The sequence below is a fragment of the Saccopteryx bilineata genome, chromosome 1, assembly GCF_036850765.1.
Source record: "Saccopteryx bilineata isolate mSacBil1 chromosome 1, mSacBil1_pri_phased_curated, whole genome shotgun sequence".
NCBI lineage: Eukaryota > Metazoa > Chordata > Mammalia > Chiroptera > Emballonuridae > Saccopteryx > Saccopteryx bilineata.
This window is the reverse complement of record NC_089490.1, coordinates 141,269,355-141,288,546: the sequence shown is the minus strand read 5'-3', so window position 1 is coordinate 141,288,546 and position 19,192 is coordinate 141,269,355. Positions and strand designations below refer to the sequence as shown.

General features: G+C 49.2%; 1 protein-coding gene and 1 non-coding gene across 3 annotated transcripts in view; one reads left to right on the top strand and one right to left on the bottom strand.

Annotated features, from left to right (window-relative positions):
* The window catches only part of COLGALT1 (collagen beta(1-O)galactosyltransferase 1), a 33,493-nt gene extending 19,801 nt beyond the window's left edge, over positions 1 to 13,692 (top strand). For both annotated transcript variants that reach the window (XM_066270051.1, XM_066270062.1), the window contains exons 5-12: positions 1,185 to 1,389; positions 4,073 to 4,192; positions 8,395 to 8,471; positions 8,551 to 8,657; positions 9,060 to 9,192; positions 10,453 to 10,580; positions 11,674 to 11,880; positions 12,112 to 13,692. In XM_066270051.1, the coding sequence (XP_066126148.1) occupies positions 1,185 to 1,389; positions 4,073 to 4,192; positions 8,395 to 8,471; positions 8,551 to 8,657; positions 9,060 to 9,192; positions 10,453 to 10,580; positions 11,674 to 11,880; positions 12,112 to 12,379 (1,245 nt within the window). In that variant the 3' untranslated portion in view covers positions 12,380 to 13,692. The remainder of the gene's footprint in view (positions 1 to 1,184; positions 1,390 to 4,072; positions 4,193 to 8,394; positions 8,472 to 8,550; positions 8,658 to 9,059; positions 9,193 to 10,452; positions 10,581 to 11,673; positions 11,881 to 12,111) is intronic.
* Positions 13,693 to 15,010: 1,318 nt separating this feature from the next.
* TRNAA-GGC (transfer RNA alanine (anticodon GGC)) lies at positions 15,011 to 15,086 on the bottom strand. The gene has a single exon. It is a non-coding gene; the product is annotated as a tRNA-Ala (tRNA).
* Between the last annotated feature and the right edge of the window lie 4,106 nt (positions 15,087 to 19,192).

The following is a 19,192-nucleotide window of genomic DNA, read 5'->3' as shown; positions in this document are numbered from 1 at the left end:
AGGGGAAGAGAGAGACAGAGAGGAAGGAGGGGGGGGGTGGAGAAGCAAATGGGCGCTTCTCCTCTGTGCCCTGGCCGGGAATCGAACCCGGGTCCCCCGCACTCCAGGCCGACGCTCTACCGCTGAGCCAACCGGCCAGGGCCTAGGATTTATTTTATATGAAAACAATCATATACTTTTAATTTACAATTTGATTTTTTTCTTCTTTTTTTTCTTCCACACAATTTGATTTTTTCATTGAACAAATGCACATGTGCATCCCATCAGAACAGCTCACTTTTTTTTTTTTTTTGAGAGAGGCAGGGTGAGAGAGACAGGAACATCTAGCTGCTCCTATATGTGCCCTGACCAGGGAATCAAATGGGCAACCTCTGTGCTCTGGGATGGCGCTCCAACCAACCAAGCTATCTGGCCAGGGCTTAGTCTCTTTTTTATTTTCAGAGAGACAGAGAGGAGGGGGAGAGAGGGGAGGAGGAAGGGAAGCATTCATTTGTTGTTCCACTCAGTCATACACTCATTGGCTGCTTCCCATGTGTGCCCTGATTGGGGATCAGACCCACAACCGTGTTATTTTGGGACCATGCTCTTAACCAACTGAACTAACCAGCCAGGACTCAAACACATTTTTTTAAAAATAGCACATACATTTCATAGTTTTTCCACTGATAAGCATTATTACATTTATATTATGTTTATACCACTAAAGCCAGTGCTGAACATATGCATTTTCTTTCTATGGGATAAATCTCACTATTTATTTTTTTTTTTGGCAGAAGTCATAGTACTTTAGTTTTAATAAATTTTGCAGTATTAATTCTCAAAGACTGTAGCAATATATGTTCTACCAACATGGGATGGAACTGTTTATTTATAGGCCAGTATAATGTTAAAACCTTTTCAGCTCTTTTATTTTGTCCTTCAAATGCTGCCTCTGATCCGAAGTGCTGACTGGGTCTGCAAGTAGACACCTAGTAACCCTTTATCTGGGGTTGTCCCATCAGCTGAGGTACTGGGGGTGGAGACTGTCACTGACCACGCCCATAGCACTGTGTTCAGTGAGCGCCCACATAGCTCGGAGTTGGCACCTGAGTCTTGCTCTCCAGGTTTGCCATGCCTCTCTCTGTCCTGGGCCTCCAGCCTCACCTTGAGGGACCCCAATGCCAATCTCTGCCTCTTCCCCACAGGGCTATTACAAGCGCACACCTGCCTACATCCCCATTCGAAAGCGGGACCGCCAGGGCTGTTTTGCGGTTCCCATGGTGCACTCGACCTTCCTGATTGACTTGCGGAAGGCAGCATCCAGGGACTTGGCATTCTACCCTCCACACAGCGACTACACTTGGTCTTTTGATGACATCATCGTTTTTGCCTTCTCTTGCAAGCAGGCAGGTGAGCCCTTGGGGATTTGTTGTCACAGGGGCATCAGCTGGCTGGTTCTCTGGAATTGTGCTGAACAAGTCCAAACAGAGCCCACAGAAGGTTTACAGAACCCAAACTGCAGAGAGCAGGTGTGGCTTCAGGTGCTGCTGTATTTAGGTGTTTAGATAATGGCCCCAGTACCCATGTTTTCTCCTGGCTTTGCTGGGGGTCTTCACTGCTGCCCTTCCCAAGTCTTTAGGACAGTGGTTCTGAACCTTTCTAATACTGTGACCCCGCAATACAGTTCCTCATGTTGCGGTGACCCCAAACCAAAAAATAATTTTGGTAGCTACTTCATAACTGTAATTTTGTTACAGTTATGATTTGGAATGTAAATACCTGATATGCATTATGTATTTTCCGATGGCTTTAGGCGACCCCGCTGGGGTCGCGACCTACAGGTTGAGAACCGCTGCTTTAGGATATATTTTTTTATTTATTGATTTTAGAGAAATGAGAGAGAGAGAGAGAGAGAAAGGCAGAGGGGGAAGGAGAATTAGGAAGCATCAACTCGCAGTTTTTTGAGTTTTTTTTGTGACAGAAAGAAGGACAGATAGGGACAGACAGGAAGGGAGAGAGATGAGAAGCATCAATTCTTTGTTGCGCCACCTTAGTTGTTCATTATTGCTTTCTCATTTGTGCCTTGATGGGTGGGGGGACTACAGCAGACTAAGCATCCCCTTGCTTAAGTCAGCAACTAGCTCAAGCTAGTGAGCCTTGCTCAAACCAGATGAACCCATGGTCAAGCTGGTGAGCTCAGGGTTTCGAACCTGGATCCTCTGTGTCCCAGTCCAATGCTCTGTCCACTGCGCCACCTCCTGGTCAGACTTGCAGTTGCTTCTTATATGTGCCCTTTTTTTTTTTTTTTTTTTTTTTTTACAGAGACAGAGAGAGAGAGTCAGAGAGAGGGATAGATAGGGACAGACAGACAGGAACAGAGAGATGAGAAGCATCAGTCATCAGTTTTCTGTTGCGACACCTTAGTTGTTCATTGATTGCTTTCTCATATGTGCCTTGACCGTGGGCCTTCAGCAGACTGAGTAACCCCTTGCTCGAGCCAGCGACCTTGGGTCCAAGCTGGTGAGCTTTGCTCAAACCAGATGGGCCCGCGCTCAAGCTGGCAACCTTGGGGTCTTGAACCTGGGTCCTCTGCATCCCAGTCCGACGCTCTATCCACTGCGCCACTGCCTGGTCAGGCTATATGTGTCTTGATCGGGCAAGCCTGTGGTCTTGAACCAGGGACCTCAGCATTCCAGGTTGACGTCTTATCTACTGTGCCACCACAGGTCAGGCAGGACCTGTGTATTTAAAAAAATTTTTTTTAATGTATTGATTTTAGAGATAAAAGAAGGGAAAGAGAAAGAGAACCATTGATTTGTTGTTCCACTTATGTATGCAATCATTGGATTCTTCTGTGTGTCCTGACCAGGGATTGAACCTGCAACTTTGGTATATATGGTCGATGCTCTAATGAACTGAGCCCTGGCCAGGGCTTTAGAACCTATTTATTGAAAATTATTTCCAATTCACTGTTCTGCATTCTCCCAATTTTCTATAGTTGAACATAATTGTTCCTTAATTGTATAATTAGTAAAAAAACATTTTAAAAAGAAAGAGCCTGGCCTGTGGTGGCGCCATGGATAGAATATCGACCTGTAACAGGTCCTCAGTTCAAAGTGCTGGGCTTGCCTGGTCAAGGCACATACAGCAAGCAATCAATGAACAACTAAAGTGAAGCAACTATGAGTTGATACTTCTTGCTCTGCCCCTGCCTCTATAAAATCAATAAATAAAAACTTTTAAAAAAAAAGAGAAAGAGAACACAGCCATATGCTAACCTGTTATTTACTTTAAGTCAGGGGTTAGTAATATCTAGCCCACCATCTGTTTCTGTATGGCGATAAACTAAGAACGGTTTTTATATTTTTATTGGTTAGAAAAAAATAGAAAAATATTTTGTGACATCTGAAAATTGTATGAAATTCAAATTTCAGTGCCTATAAAGGAAGTTTCATTGGCATGCTGCCACATCCATTTATTTGAGTGCCTATGGCTGCTTTCATGTTCCAAGGACAGAATTGAGTTGTTGAGACAGAAATTGTTGGGCCAGCAGCCTAAACTATTTTTACCATCTGCCTTGTTATGGAAAAGTTAGCCAGTAAAAATGAGAATTATTTTCACTGAGTTGTTAACTTTTAGAAAAAGTTAAAAAGTTAACACACACTCAATATACAAATTTAAACCGCCCAGAAAAGGACAAATGCAGATGGAAGTAATGTTATTAACATCTTATCCAACTGCACCCCCTTTTTGTGCAGAAATATGCATCTTTAGTATTCCCCTGCTGTTTTGCAGTTTGCTTTGTCATGGCATCCTGTAGGGACTGTGTCAGGGGTAGTGCAAGGTGCTTGTTAACATTTCTTGTTAACATGTTGGTGATTGTCGATGTCTCGCCTGCCAGTGAAAACCCTGTTCTGGCTCCAATTCCCCAATGGAGATCTGAGGGGTTTCTGCTGGTTGCTAGGAATAGTGGGCGGGACTCCTTTACTTTCTGGCCCCACACTGGGCTCTGAGGCTGATTCTGTGATCAGAGATGGCCCTTCCTACCTTGTTGCTCAGTTTTCAATTTTGATTGTTGTTTCCTTGGCCCCAGAGGTCCAGATGTACGTGTGCAACAAGGAGGTGTATGGCTTCCTGCCAGTGCCGCTGCGGTCACACAGTACTCTCCAAGATGAGGCTGAAAGTTTCACACATGTGCAGCTGGAGGTTATGGGTGAGTCTGCCCACACTGTCCTTTTTCTATCATCTCACGTACATCCCCTGAACACTAATTGAGCACCTGCTGGGTGCTAGACCCTTTGCCAGGCACTGGGAACCTGGTGTGAACAAGGTAGACGGTTGTTCCTGCTCTCAGGGAGTACTAGCTTGCAGCAGCTGTGTGTGGCAGCCAGGGTGGGCTTCCTGGAGGAGGTGGCATTATGATTCAGGGTGAGTAGGATTTAGCCAGAAGGGGATTGCTGCCAGAGGAAGCATTATATTGCAGAGACTGGAAAGCTAGAGGGAACATGAGCTCAGGGAATAGGCAAAGTCATTGGGGTAGAAGTAAGGCTGATGAGCTGGGTGGATATGGCAGGGCCAGGGCAGTGACCTTAGACACTGGTGTTTTCCTCAGGGGCAGTTGGGAGCCATGGAAGGTATAGAGGTCAGTAGGTTTTCACTGATGAACCTTGATGCACATGGCAGTGTCTGGGCTATATCCTTTTTGGACCGTATCCAAACCTCAGAACTATTATTTACTTAATATTTATTTTATGTGTATACTTTTGTTTTACTTGAATGCATTTATTTAAAAAAGGAAATTACATATTTTTACTGTAGTTGCAAGCTCATGTCTTTCTAATAGATAAACAAATTCGTAAATTATTGAACTAGCAGCCCTGCTTCTGGTGAGCCTGGGAGATGGGTTGAGTACACAAGGCAGAGCTGTCATCAAGATTGCATGAGCTTGCCTGACCAGGCGGTGGCGCAGTGGATAGACTGTTGGACTAGGAGGCAGAGGACCCATTTTCAAGACCCCGAGGTCACCAGCTTGAGCGTGGGCTCATCTGGTTTGAGCAAAGCTCACCAGCTTGGACCCAAGGTCGCTGGCTCGAGCAAGGGGTTACTCAGTCTGCTATAGCCCCACGGTCAAGGCACAGATGAGAAAGCAATCAATGAACAACTAAGGTGTTGCAACAAAAAACTGATGATTGATGCTTTTCATCTCTCTTCGTTCCTGTCTGTCCCTATCTATCCCTCTCTCTGACTCTCTCTGTCTCTGTTAAAAAAAAAAAAAAAAAAGATTGCTTGAGCCTGACCAGGCGGTGGTGCAGTGGATAGAGCGTTGGACTGGGATGTGGAGGACCTGAATTTGAGACCTTGAGGTTGCCAGCTTAAGCGCAGGCTCATCGGGTTTGAGCAAAAACTCACCAGCTTGAGCCCAAGGTCGTTGGCTCGAGCAAGGGGTTACTGGGTCTGCTGTACCCTCCCCCCCCCTCAAGGCACATGTGAGAAATCAATCAATGGACAACTAAGGAACCTCAACGAAGAATTGATATTTCTCATCTCTCTTCCTTCCTGTCTGTCTGTCCCTATCTGTCCCTCTCTCTGACTCTCTGTCTCTGCCACAAAAAAAAAAAAAAAAAAAAGATTGCTTGAGGAGGTGATGAGGGTGTCTACAGAGTAAGAGGACAGTGGTAGTGTCCATTTCCATCAGGGCTTTGCCCTTTGCTGGTCACATATCTCTGAGAAGACTTGAGAGGCAGCATAGTCATTCTCTCCACTGTACCGGTGGGGAGGGGCCAGGATCCTGCTGTTGGTCTCAGTTGCCCCATTCTTCCCTGCTTCCAGAAGGTTGTGTGTTGTGTGTCTCTGTCCCCCTGGTGGCTGAAGATGGAATAGCATACTCTCCTCTGGTGATGGGGGGACTTTGGTCTTTTGTGTGGCACCTGGATGTTGCAAGGTCACCACGGTGGAGACCCCACACACCCAAATCTGCTGCATGCAGATGCTCAGGCCTAGGCCCGGAGCCCTACTGGGTCACAATCATGACAGGTAGGTCTCTGCTTATCACCAACTCCTAACTGTGACTAGACCCTGAGAAGCATGGTTTCTATGTGCCATAGGTCTGTGCCATAGGTTTCCTGATTTAAATATTCATATATATTTCTGTTATTGTTTCTGGTCAAGAAACCATTAACATTGCTGTTATAAACTCAACCGTACCAGAGACATGGCTATCTCCCTGTTTCTTGAGGGCCAGAGCTGAGCACACAGAACAGATGGAAGGAGGTTCTGGGTTTTCAGATATTTGTATAAATCTGTCTTTCCCTCCAAATGAAAACCATATTTTCTCTCTGTTCATGTGTGGGTCCCTGGACCTGGGCTGTACATGTGATTTTTCATGTGTTCAAAAATCTTCCTTACAATGAAATTTCAGACTTGCAGAAAGCTTAGGGTGACAAGATCCCACCTTCTTCCAGGCAGGTACTGTCACCATTCATACCCCGCAGGGTAGAAATGGGCCAGAGGCTCAGGAAGAGAAGGGAAGGGGCACCTGGGATCTAAGCCTATGTCCTCAGACCTCAGAGTCTTGCCCTTGATCTCAGCTCTCCCGAGGAGGGTGGTGGCCAGGAGCTGAACGACTCTGGGTGGGAGGAAGCCCTGGCATGTGCTGGCCTTAGAGGAGGCCCATGCTGTGAGGTAGGAGGTGCTGGCTTAGTCCCTTGAGCTCACAGGGGGCCTTTGTTCTTGGCAAGGTATACACCACACTTTCCATTACTCTGGGCTTTTCTGGGCCAGTTTGATGGACAGGCAGGGACCTCTGCAGGCTCATATCTCCCTGAGGGTCTGGTCCTCCTACCAGAAACTGCCAGGGATATGCCAAGATGGCACTGGGGATGTGGTCTGAGCACTGCTCATAGCTAAAAGGGAAACAGTCATGACTACTCTGAAATTCTGGACAAACCTTGGCTTTTAGACGTGTCACTCAGTCAGATGTCCATTTTCTCCCTGTGTGTTTTCCCTCTTGAGTGTCTCTGTCCAAATTTTCCATTTTTATCAGGATACCAGTCATAGTGATTAGGGCCCACTCTGATGACCTCATTCTATCTTTCTTTTTTTACGATTTTTTTTTTTTTACAGAGACAGAGAGATAGTCAGAGAGGTACAGATAGGGACAGATAGACAGGAATGGAGAGAGATGAGAAGCATCAATCATCAGTTTTTCGTTGCGACACCTTAGTTGTTCATTGATTGCTTTCTCATATGTGCCCTGACCGTGGGGCTACAGCAGACTGAGTAACCCCTTGCTCGAGCCAGCAACCTTGGGTCCAAGCTGGTGAGCTCCACTCAAATCAGTTGAGCCTGCTCAAGCTGGCGACCTTGGGGTCTCGAACCTGGGTCCTCTGCATCCCAGTCTGACGCTGTATCCATTGCGCCACCGCCTGGTCAGGCTTTTTTTACGATTTTATTTATTGATTTTATAGAGAAGGGAGAGCAGTGGTAGATGAGCAAGAATTATAGTTGCTTCACTTTAATTATTCATTGCTTGCTTACTGCATGTGCCTTGACTGGACAAGCCAGGGTTTTAAACCAGCGACCTCAGTATTCCAGGTCCATGCTCTATCCACTGCACCACAACAGGCCAGGCTGACCTCATTCTATCTTGATAACCTCTGTAAAGACCTTGTTTCCAAATAAGGTCATATTCTGAGGTCCCAGGCTTTCAGACAACAACATAACTTTTTGTGAGAGGACACCATTCAACCCATATGTGTGTGACTTTATGGCATCTTTTCATGAATAACCCTCTGAGGGGTTATTAGCCTATTTTATAGATAAGGAATCTGAGGTCCAGATATGTCAAGGTCACACAATTTGTCATCAATCCTTGGTTCATTTTATGAGTAACTATTGAGTGCCTGCTATATGCTGAATCTTATATTAGGCACTGGGGACCCAGTGTGAGTGGACACACATGGTGTTCATTCCATGGGGCTCACAAAAGACAGGGAGTTAGGATTGCAGGATCGAGGTTTGATGGTGGAATCCTGGGCACTCTAGGGGCTAGGAGGCAGAACTCAGCCTGAAGGGGTCAGGAGGCTTGCCCCTCCTCCAGAGGGCATCTTAGCTGAGAACTGGGGGGGGGGGGGAGAAGGAAGGGTGTTCCAGGCAGAGGCCCAGCATGTGCCAAGGTCCTGAGGTAGGAATGGGTGAGTTTGGTGTGCTAACAGCTAGAGTGAATAGGAGGTGGGGGAGAGAGACTTAACACCAGTGCTGTGAGTGGGGACAGGTCAAGCAGGTTCTCCAACCCCAGGCTGAGGAGCTCAGGGTGATATGGCACCATGGAGGGGATAAGGAGGGGGCAGTGGAAAGAAGCTGGAATATTCCCTACCCATGACCCCAGTAACCCCTCGACATCTTTCTCCCCTGCAGTGAAGCACCCCCCAGCAGAGCCCTCCTGGTTTGTCTCGGTGCCTACCAAGATACCTGACAAGATGGGCTTTGACGAGGTGGGCCAGGCCTCTGCGGTGGGGAGGGAGGGAGGTGGCAGACTTAGGGCCGAGAGTTTGACAGAGGCTCGTGCCACAGGTCTTCATGATCAACCTGAAGCGGCGGCAAGACCGGCGGGACCGCATGCTGCGGGCACTGCAGGCACAGGAGATCCAGTTCCAGCTGGTAGAGGCTGTGGACGGCAAGTGAGTCCAACCCTGAGGGGAGGGCTGAGGACCATGCACTGGGGCCTGAGGAAGGCAAGTGAGCCCTACCCTGAGGGGAGGGCTGAGGACCATGCACTGGGGCCTGAGGAAGGCAAGTGAGCCCTACCCTGAGGGGAGGGCTGAGGACCGTGCACTGGGGCCTGAGGAAGGCAAGTGAGCCCTACCCTGGGGAAGGGGTGTGGACCATGCTGGTGGGGGCTACCATAGAGAGGAAGTGAGGCAGAGCTACACTCGGGTAGACCACCCCTGCAGTCCTGGCCATGGGTCCAGGAGGGCTACCAGTAGTTAAAGAGTGAGGCACTTCCTCAGTAGGAGGGGGCACTAATGGTGGAATGGCAGACAGTGTGTTTTCCACTGACCCCTTCCTGTCCCCCCTTCCAGAGCCATGAACACCAGCCAGGTGGAGGCACTGGGCATCCAGATGCTGCCAGGCTACCAGGACCCCTACCATGGGCGGCCCCTCACCAAAGGAGAGATGGGCTGCTTCCTCAGTCACTATAACATCTGGAAGGAGGTGGGTGCAGAGGGGGTAGAGGGTCTGGTGAGAAGGGTAGGGCAGGGCTGTCCTCGGCCTTCCTATAGCTTGGGGAGGGCATTGCCTACACCCCAGGCAGATTCCAAAGCTGCCACAGGACTCAGGGCCTCTCTTTAGCGAATGTCCTTCCATTGTGCAGATGTGGAAACTGAGATTGGGGAGGGGGAAGTTGTGAGCCCAGTTTTTGGAGCAGGTTGGGTCCAAGGCCAAGCAAGGCCCTTTCACACCTAGCTGTTTTCAGATGTCTGGAGGCAGGACTCTGGCCTTGATATTTACTAATAGAAGTAACAGCTGTGGTGACATTAACTAGTGGGGAGCCCATGCGAAGGGTAGCCCATTAGCCCTGGGGCTTATCAGCCTCACTTGGAGAGAGAGGCTGTGATAAGTGAGGATGCTTGGCTGAGATTTGAACCTGGGACTGCCAGGCATGAGGCCAGATGAGTGTCTGGCTGCAGCATGAGAGGGTGATCTGGAGGGGTGTCCAGGTGTCTGAGGTGATGGGTGCTCAATTGGGTTGACCTTTCCTGAGATTCACTGTTGATGGAATGGGGCCACAGTTGTGGTTTCCAAGTGGCCCTGATGCCAGGGGACATCCAGGTTTGAGTCCAACCCTGCCTCTGTCAACTCTGTGAGCAGGAAGGTGGTTCCCAGCCTGATCTTCAGTTTCCCCAGCTGACAGTCATGGCCTCCGGGGCAGTCATGAAGATTCTCAAGTTCATTCATTCAGGGAACATTTGCCAAGCATCTCCTCTGTACCTGGTCTGGTGCTGGTCCTGGGGACAAGATAGCCACTGAGATAGGCCCAGCACCCTGCAGGGGACCCACAACCCCAGGAAATGGGAAGCCTGGTGATAAACCACAAAGAAATAAATCAGACTGAAATAAGTAAGATACATCTAGAGAAGGGGCCTAGGAGTATGAAATGTCCTCAGCTGGCAGCTTTGGGTGGTAGTTGGGAAGGGCCTCCTGGGTGAGGGACATTAGTGCTGAAGAGTGAGAGGGAGTCTGCCTGCCACTGTGTGTGGGAGGGTGCTGTGTGTCAGCACAGGCCCAGGCCCTGGAGTGGGAAGGAGCAGCTAGGCCAAGGCGTCTGCTCTTGAATGTTCGAGGAAGTGGTGGCCTGGTGGGGAGGTCAGTACGTACAGTAGTGGGGAGAGGTGTGTTTGCTTCTCTCCTGTTGTCTCAGAGCCTTTAAGCTGATCTGGCTTCAGGGTCAGGCCTGGCCTTGGTCTCCCTCAGGTCTTGGACAGGGGACTGCAGAAATCACTGGTCTTTGAGGATGACTTGCGCTTCGAGATCTTCTTCAAGAGGCGCCTGATGAACCTCATGCGGGATGTGCAGAGGGAGGGTCTGGACTGGGACCTGATGTAAGTGTGGGGCTTGGGGGTGGGGCCATGCCTGGGGCATGGTCTGGGTCAGGGGCAGAAATGGGGCATGGTGTGGAGCAGATGGAGCTGAGGTCTGGGGGGTGGTCTGGAGTGGGGCGGAGCTGGAGCCTGGTGGTGGGACTACAGCTCAGAAGAACATACATATCTGAGGGCATCTGCAGGTTAATAACTTGGGCCAGCTCTTGGGCATATGGCAAGAGTACCCTGTGCGTGTGTGGCCTGCATGAAGGCTTTGACCTGAGAGTAGTCAGGACTTGGGGCATGTCCTCAGGCCTATGAGGTCATTCCTTGGGAGGATGACCTGGAAGTCTAGGGACCTGGCAGTGGGGATGTGGGTTCATCAGGGCTTGGAGAATTGAAGGGTTCTGTGGTGGATAGGGGATGGCTAAGATTTGCCCAGGAAGCCTGTGGGCTGGCTGAGGATCTGGGGGTGTGGCCTGTGGTAAGTATGGTCAGGACTTGGTAGCTCCCTGGAAGCTCAGAGCTGGCTGAATGGGGAGTAGCCAGGTAGCCTGGGTCTTAGCCCAGTATAAGGTCAAATGTGGCCAGCATATTTCTGGAACAGTCCTTTGGGGTTTTATATTAGGAGGTTGGTTCCTCCTCTCTCCTCCCTCCCCTTCTTCCTGTGGTGTTCAAGGCCCCGATCCAGGTTCTAGGCCCCAGACTCTGGACCATGCTATTCATAAGAACCTACCTCTTCCTTCCTGACAGCTCACCATGTCCTTGCAGCTCACTCCACCACCCCACAGCCACTGTACCCAGAGCAGCTCCCCGCTTAGCCCCACTCTGCTTCCTTGTGGCAGAGCTTCAGAGAATGTCCAAGAAATCCCATTCTTACCAGCTCCAGATCCCCCCATGGCTCCCTAGTGTTGTTGGAAAAAACCCACACTTGTCCTTATAAGCCCCAGATTCCTGTGGTCCTGCCATTCCAGCCACACAGGCCTCCTTGTGCCCCAAACACACCAAGCCTTTCACCCCTGGGCCTGATGGGCTCAGGAGATCCCTGCCTTGCTGGGTTCGTGTTCTCTGGCTGGTGGAAGGAGGGTGACAGGGTCTCAATTCTGCACCCCAGCTATGTGGGCCGGAAGCGGATGCAGGTGGAGCACCCAGAGAAGGCTGTGCCCCGTGTGAGGAACCTGGTCGAGGCTGACTACTCCTATTGGACACTGGCCTATGTGATCTCCCTACAAGGTGCCCGCAAGCTGATGGCCGCCCGGCCACTCTCCAAGATGCTGCCTGTCGACGAGTTCCTGCCAGTCATGTTTGACAAGCACCCAGTGTGAGAAGGGGTTGCTAGAGGCCGACGGCCTGGGTCTCATTGTGTAACTGTCCTGGAGAGGGTGGGGCGTGAGGCTCTCAGTCTCTCAGGAAGGTGCCTTTTCCTCTGCTCACTTCCACTGTGTGTCCCCTCCGTTTGAGCCCCCTTCTCTCTCAATCTGTCCCCTTCCACTTCTCCCTTCATCTGTCCCTTCTCAGCTCACCACTGCCCCCCACTCCCCTCTTTCCCCAGGTCTGAGTACAAGGCCCACTTCTCCCCCCGCAACCTGCGTGCCTTCTCCGTGGAGCCTCTGCTTGTGTACCCAACGCACTACACAGGGGATGACGGGTATGTGAGCGACACAGAGACCTCGGTTGTGTGGAACAATGAGCACGTCAAGACTGACTGGGACCGTGCCAAGTCTCAGAAGATGAAGGAGCAGCAAGCACTAAGTCGAGAAGCCAAAAACTCAGATGTGCTGCAGTCCCCGCTGGACAGTGCTGCCCGGGATGAGCTCTGAGGGGCAGCGGCGAAAGCACCACAGCAGCCCCAGATGCTTGCTGGGACCGCAGGGCCCTGCTGGGTCCCTGGCAGGCTGTGCGGGCCTCTCCATGCAGGGTGGTGTCCATGCAGGGTCAGCTCTTGCTCAGCAATCATGCACACAGACAGCATTAATGGAGTGCCTACTGTATGCCAGGAATAGTGTTTGGCACTGGAAGATTGGGTGGGAACAAGCCATTCATCTCTCCCATGTGCCTGACATTTTTTAAGCATTTACTGTGTGCCAGGTTTGTGTGTGATGGCAGTGAATGAAGCGTATTTTCTTGATGATTCATTCATCAAACATTTATTGATCCCCCAAGAATCAGGCACTAGTGATATAATTCATTTTTAATAATTTAAGTATTTATTGAGTGCCTACTGTATGATGGGCACCATTTCAGGCTTTGGGAGTATTTAGATAAACAGACATTTTCATTTATTCAGACACATATCAAGCACCTACTATGTGTCTTTTAACACAAAAGTTCTTACTGACTCCGTACTTTTATTAGGAGTGCCTGCTGTGTGCCAGGAGCTGAGCTTGGTGTTGGGATGGAGCGCGACGAGTTGCTTTCTCTCTCTGGCTGGTTTCTTCCCCAGACATCTGAAGTGCAGCTACTGTGCACCAGGCATTAATGATACGAGACAGTACGACAGTTGTTCAGTTAGCATTTGATCACCCACGTGTGTGCTGGGCCACAGAGATGAGCAAAAAGAATCTTTCATTTCTTCATGCATTAGGCATTTATTGAGTGCCTATTGTGTACCAGACCTTGTGGCTTCCTAAACCCTTAGAGAACGGTTGAGTTTGAATCCTCCTAATTTGTCTCCCAGTCACCTGAGCTCTGTGCACACCACCCAGGAGGGCAGGTGGCTATTCTGTGACCAGGGTCTGCTGCTGGTCCCAGTAACCACATGGCTGCCTGTAGGTTCCTGCACCCAGCCCTGCTGGAAGGGGTAGGGATGGAGATGGGGGCTGGGTCTCTCTCCTGCCTGCCCCGGTCCTGTTTGCTTGACCTCCAAAGTCCACATCTTAGGTGTAGCATCTGCCTGCTCAGTGGCATTCCTCTGAGCCTTGGGTGGGCTCAGCTGCACTGGGGTGCTGCCTGCAGCCTGGGCCGGACTTGCTGCAGCCCAGGCTGGAGGACTTGCTGTGCCTTCAGCCAGAAATGAATGTCAGAACCAGCCAGCGGTGCTTTACCCTCTTAGGGATGGATACTGCTCGCTGGATCGGGTCCTAGATAACTTGCTTATTTTTTTATTAAATGTTCCTGGTTGGTTTTCATGTAAGTCTGTGTTCTCTTCTGGTCCAGTGCTCTGCTCACTGCAAACACATCACTCCCAGGCCCCACCCCCACTGCTGGCCAAGGTACGGGAGGGAACCACATACCGAGAGAAGCTGACCAGAGGCTGAGTGTAGGTGAGGGGGCAGTGAGAGTCCTGTGGCCCAGCGTGTGTCATAAAATACCCTCAAAGTAGCCCAGGGACAGATGGACAAGCTCCCTGTATCCTGTGGAGTCAGCGGCAGGAGTGTTTCAGATGACAGAATATGGAGGGGGCCTCTTACGGTTTGGAGTCCCCAGAAAACGAACCTTAAGATGAGGATTTGGCATCCAAGAGGTCACTGAGGAAGCCCAGGTAGGGATGGGAACATGAGACAAGAAGGAGCTCTACCAGGGGCACCTGCAAGCAGTTGGGCATCTGGGTTCCTCTCTGAGACAGCCTCTGGTCCCACCCCAGGGATTTGTATTTGTGTTTTCTGTGTCTAATACTTAAGGGTTCTCAAGATTCTTAAGCCCTTAGGGTGTGTAGGTAGATATGAGGCATTTACAAAATAACATTGTGTGATCCTGTGGGAAAATAAGAATAGACAGGTTAGCAAACTGAAGTCACAGAGACAACTAACATTTGGGTTAAAAACAAAAAAGCCTTACCCACTTGCATTGAGCATATCCGAACATGTTTTTTGGGTTTTTTTTACAGAGTCAGAGAGAGGGATAGACAGGGACAGACAGACAGGAATGGAGAGATGAGAAGCATCAATCATCAGTTTTTCCTTGCGCATTGCGACACCTTAGTTGTTCATTGATTGCTTTCTCATATGTGTCTTGACCGAGGGCCTACAGCAGACTGAATAACCCCTTGCTCGAGCCAGCAATCTTGGGCCCAAGCTGGTGAGCTTTTGCTCAAACCAGATGAGCCCACGCTCAAGCTGGCGACCTTGGGTTCTCGAACCTGGGTCCTCAGCATCCCGGTCCGACGCTCTATCCACTGCGCCACTGCCTGGTCAGGCTCTACATGTTTTTTTGTTTGTTTGTTTGTTTTATTTTTTTATTTTTCTGAAGCTGGAAACGGGGAGAGACAGAGACTCCCGCAGGCGCCCGACCGGGATCCACCCAGCACGCCCACCAGGGGGTGATGCTCTGCCCCGCCAGGGCCTCGCTCTGTTGCCACCAGAGCCACTAGCGCCTGGGGCAGAGGCCAAGGAGCCATCCCCAGCGCCCGGGCCATCTTTGCTCCAATGGAGCCTTGCTGCGGGAGGGGAAGAGAGAGACAGAGAGGAAGGAGAGGGGGAGGGGTGGAGAAGCAGATGGGTGCTTCTCCTGTGTGCCCTGGCCGGGAATCGAACCCGGGACTTCGGCACGCCAGGCCGACGCTCTACCACTGAGCCAACTGGCCAGGGCTCTACATGTTTTTAAAAAGAGGGTCATGTTACCTAAACTCTGCTGCAGCCCTACTTCGTTTTGCCCCATGAAACACTTTAATTTCATAAACATGGAATCAATTTTCTTTTAAAACTTAACAACATTGTGGACCATCTAATCTACGCAGATGTCTACTAATTCACTTTGGGTTGTTCCATGATAGGGTGGGTCACACTTTTTTTTTTTGAGAGAGAGGCAGGAACATGGAGCTGTTCCTGTATGTGCCCTGACTGGGGAATCGAACCGGCAACCTCCACACTCTGAGACAATTCTCCAACCAACCAAACTATCCTGCCAGGGTTCAATTTTTATTGATTTTTAGAGACGACAGAAGAAGGGAGAGCGAAAGAAGGAAAGAAAGCATTTGTTCCACTCACTCATGCATTTCTTGGTTGCTTCTTGTTTGTGTCCTGACCAGGAATCGAACCTGCAATCTTGTCATTTCTGGAGGATGCTCTTAAGTAACTGAGCTAACCGGCCAGGGCTCATAGTTACTTTTCTTGTTAACTCTTCACCCTTCATCCAGGGTGGATGATCCGAGTTTAGTAACCAGTCCCCTCTAATGGGACATTGGAGTTTCTTCTCATGTTACAGTTACACATGATGTTTCCAAATCTAATTTTTACCTAGTGGATCTCAACTGAGAGTGATTTTTATCTCAACTCAGGGACACTGCGCAGGGTCCAGGAGACATTCCTGGTGATTATGACTCTAGGTGGGTGCTATTGCTGTCAAGTGGACAGAAGCTAGGGATGCAGCTAAACATACAGCTGAACATTCCACAGGATACTGTTCTTATAACAAAGACTGATCAGGCCCCAGAAGCCAACTGTGCCAGGGTCGAGAATCTCTGCACCCATACCGTTCAGCCTTTTGGGGACATGAGTCTCTAGAAGGGTCTTCTTTGTGGCACAAAGTAGTTTGTTTCCTTTGCTTCAAACTGTCTCCTTTTCTCTCAACCTTCAGGAGAGCTGCATCCTTCCTTCTGTAATGTTCCATATGTACAGTGTTAAAAATTATTTTTTATTGATTTTAGAGAGAGAAGAAGGGAAAGAGAAAGAAACATTGATTTGTTGCTCCCCTTATTTATGCATTCATTGGTTGATTCCTGTATGTACCCTGACCGGGGATCGAACCCACAACCTTGATGTATTGGGATGATGTTCTAACCAACCAAGTTACCTGGGTATATTTGTGTGTGTGTGTGTGTGTGTGTGTGTGTGTGTGTTTTAGGTGAGAGGAGGAGAAATAGTGAGGTAAACTCCCGCATGCTCCCCTATTGGGATTTACCCAGCGACCCCATCTGGGGCCAATGCTCGAGTACCTAGCTATTTTCATTGCCTGAGGATATCATGCTCAGACAGAACTATCCTCAGTGCCTGGGGCCATGCACAAACCAACTGAGTTACTGGCTGCAGGAGGGGAAGAAGGAGAGAAGGGGGGAGAGAAATAGATGGTCACTTCTCTTGTGTGCCCTGACTGGGAATCAAACCTGGGATGTCCAGATGCCAGATTGACACTCTATCCACTGAGCCACTGGCCAGGGCCTATATAATGTTTTAATGTTATTTCTAATTGAAAAGTGACTCATGTTCATAGAAAAAAACTTCAGTTGGTCCATTAGTTCATTGTCTTAGCTAGCTATGGCTGCAATAACAAATTTCCACAAATTTAGTGACAACGCACATTTATTCTCACGTGTTTCTGGAGACCAGAAGTCTGAAATCGGTTTCGCTGGGCTACTGTCAAGGTGTTACCGGGGCTGGTTCCTTTGGGAGAATCTAGGGGAGATTCAGTGTTCTTGCCTTTTCCAGCTTCTGAGAACTGTTGGCATTCCGTAGCTCATGACCCCCTCCTGTATCACTCTAACCTCTTGCTTCCATCATCACATCTACTTCTTCTGGCCTTCTTTCATTCCTCTTGTAAGGCCTGTTGTGATTGTTTACATTTAGGGTCCACTCAGAAAATCCAGAATAATTTCCCTGTCATCTGAAGATCCCTTGTAACACCATGTGCAAAATTTTTGCTTTTTTTTTTTAAATTGAGAGGTGGAGAGGCAGAGGCAGACTCCCATATGCTCTCTGACCAGGAAACACTCAGCAAGCCCCCTACTAGGGGATGCTCTGCCCATCTGGGGCCACCACTCCGTTGCTTGGCAACTGGGCTATTTTTAGCACCTGAGGCAAGGCTGGGGAGCCATCCTCAGTGCCTGGAGGCTGACTTGGTCAAACCATTTGAGCCATGGCTGTGGAAGGGGAAGAGAGAGAGAGAAGAGGGAGGGAGGGATAGAGAAATAGATGATTGCTTCTCCTGTGTGCCCTGACCGGAATTGAACCTGGGAACGTCCACACACTGGGTTGACACTCATCACTTAGCCAACCAGCCAGGGCTCTTCTTTTGCTATTTAAAGTAACATTTACATGTTCTGGGCAATAGGACATGTATATCTCGGGAGTGGTTTATTATAATATAATCTACCCCAATTATCCTTTAGCATAGCTGCAATTGTCTGGCTCCATTTATTATGTATCATAACCTAATTATGGTGAGAAAGAGAAACCACTTGAGGTCTTTTCACAGGGAAGAGGTTAATATAGGAAATTCACAAGGACTCAACCCTGCCCTTGTAGCATGAAAGCAGCCACAGACTGAGTTGAATAAATGAATGATTGGTTGTGAGCTAATAAAACTTATAAAAACAAGTAGTGGGTCAGATGTGGCCCAGGGGCTGTAGTTTGCCAAATTCTAGTGCAGAGGAGCAAGACTTGGGCTGGCCCTATAAGACTGATTTTAGTTTTAATTTTAGTGTTTTTTTTAAGATTATATTTATTGATTTAGAGAGAAGGGGGAGAGAGAGAGAGAAAGAGAGAGGGATTGAGATCAGAGTTGTTTTACTTTAGTTGTCCATTGATTTCTTCTCATATGTGCCTTGACCGGGCAACCCCTGGGTTTTGAACCAGCAACCACAGCATTCCAGGTCAACACTCTGTCCACTGTGCCACCACCGGTCAGGCAGGAATAATTTTGCAGATCTGACTCACCAAGGGAACTTAGGCTCTCCACTATCATAGAAGACTGGAAGTCAAGGGGTTCTCAAAACTTTCAACTTCAGGCACATATCCCATATCTCTGATTCAGGAATAGGATCTACAACTGCATTTCTATACCCAGGCTGGTGGCAGAGTAAAGAGGGGGAAAAACCAAGATCGCTCCAGTTCCTTCTTCCTTCTAAAGCTGGAGGCGCTGGTGGACCCAAACACATGCCCAGCAACATGGAAGTCTGCGAGCATGGCAGCAGCTTTGCAGAAACGGATTGGGTGGGGGCGGGGGCAAGGCTGCTGTCTACCCACCACTTCTTGTTTATTACTGTACAGTATGGGGATGGTAAGAATGACTGTGTAATTGTAGGATGCATAATGCAGTAACTATTATATGTAATTACAGGATTAAGAGCAGAGTAATTATTATGTAATGTAATTATGTAATGAAATGTAATTTTACGGAGATCACATAATTGTGTTATAACTTCTAGGAAACTGAGTGTGCATCTTGTTGACATTACCTGAGTGATCTTGCCTTGTTGGCAGGTGGCATGATGAAAGGCATGTATAAATGGGGTGGGATTAGGGTAGACTAAGGGAATGAAATTGAGAGTGGAAGAATAGAGTGAGGCTGGGGCTGAGGGTTTGGGTGAGAGTGGAGGATGGAGTGAGGATGAGGATGGTGCTAGATTTAGTCTAAGGTTGGGAGAAGTGAGAAGTTGAAGAACTGATTAGGTCAAGGGGTTTGGCAAATTATGGTACGTGGACCAAATCTGGCAAGCCATCTGTTTTTTTGTTTGTTTGTTTTTTGTATTTTTCTGAAGCTGGAAACGGGGAGAGACAGACAGACTCCCACATGCGCCCCACCGGGATCCACCCGGCACGCCCACCAGGGGCAACGCTCTGCCCACCAGGGGGCGATGCTCTGCCCCTCCGGGGGGTCGCTCTGCCGCGACCAGAGCCACTCTAGCGCTTGGGGCAGAGGCCAAGGAGCCATCTCCAGTGCCCGGGCCATCTCTGCTCCAATGGAGTCTTGGCTGCGGG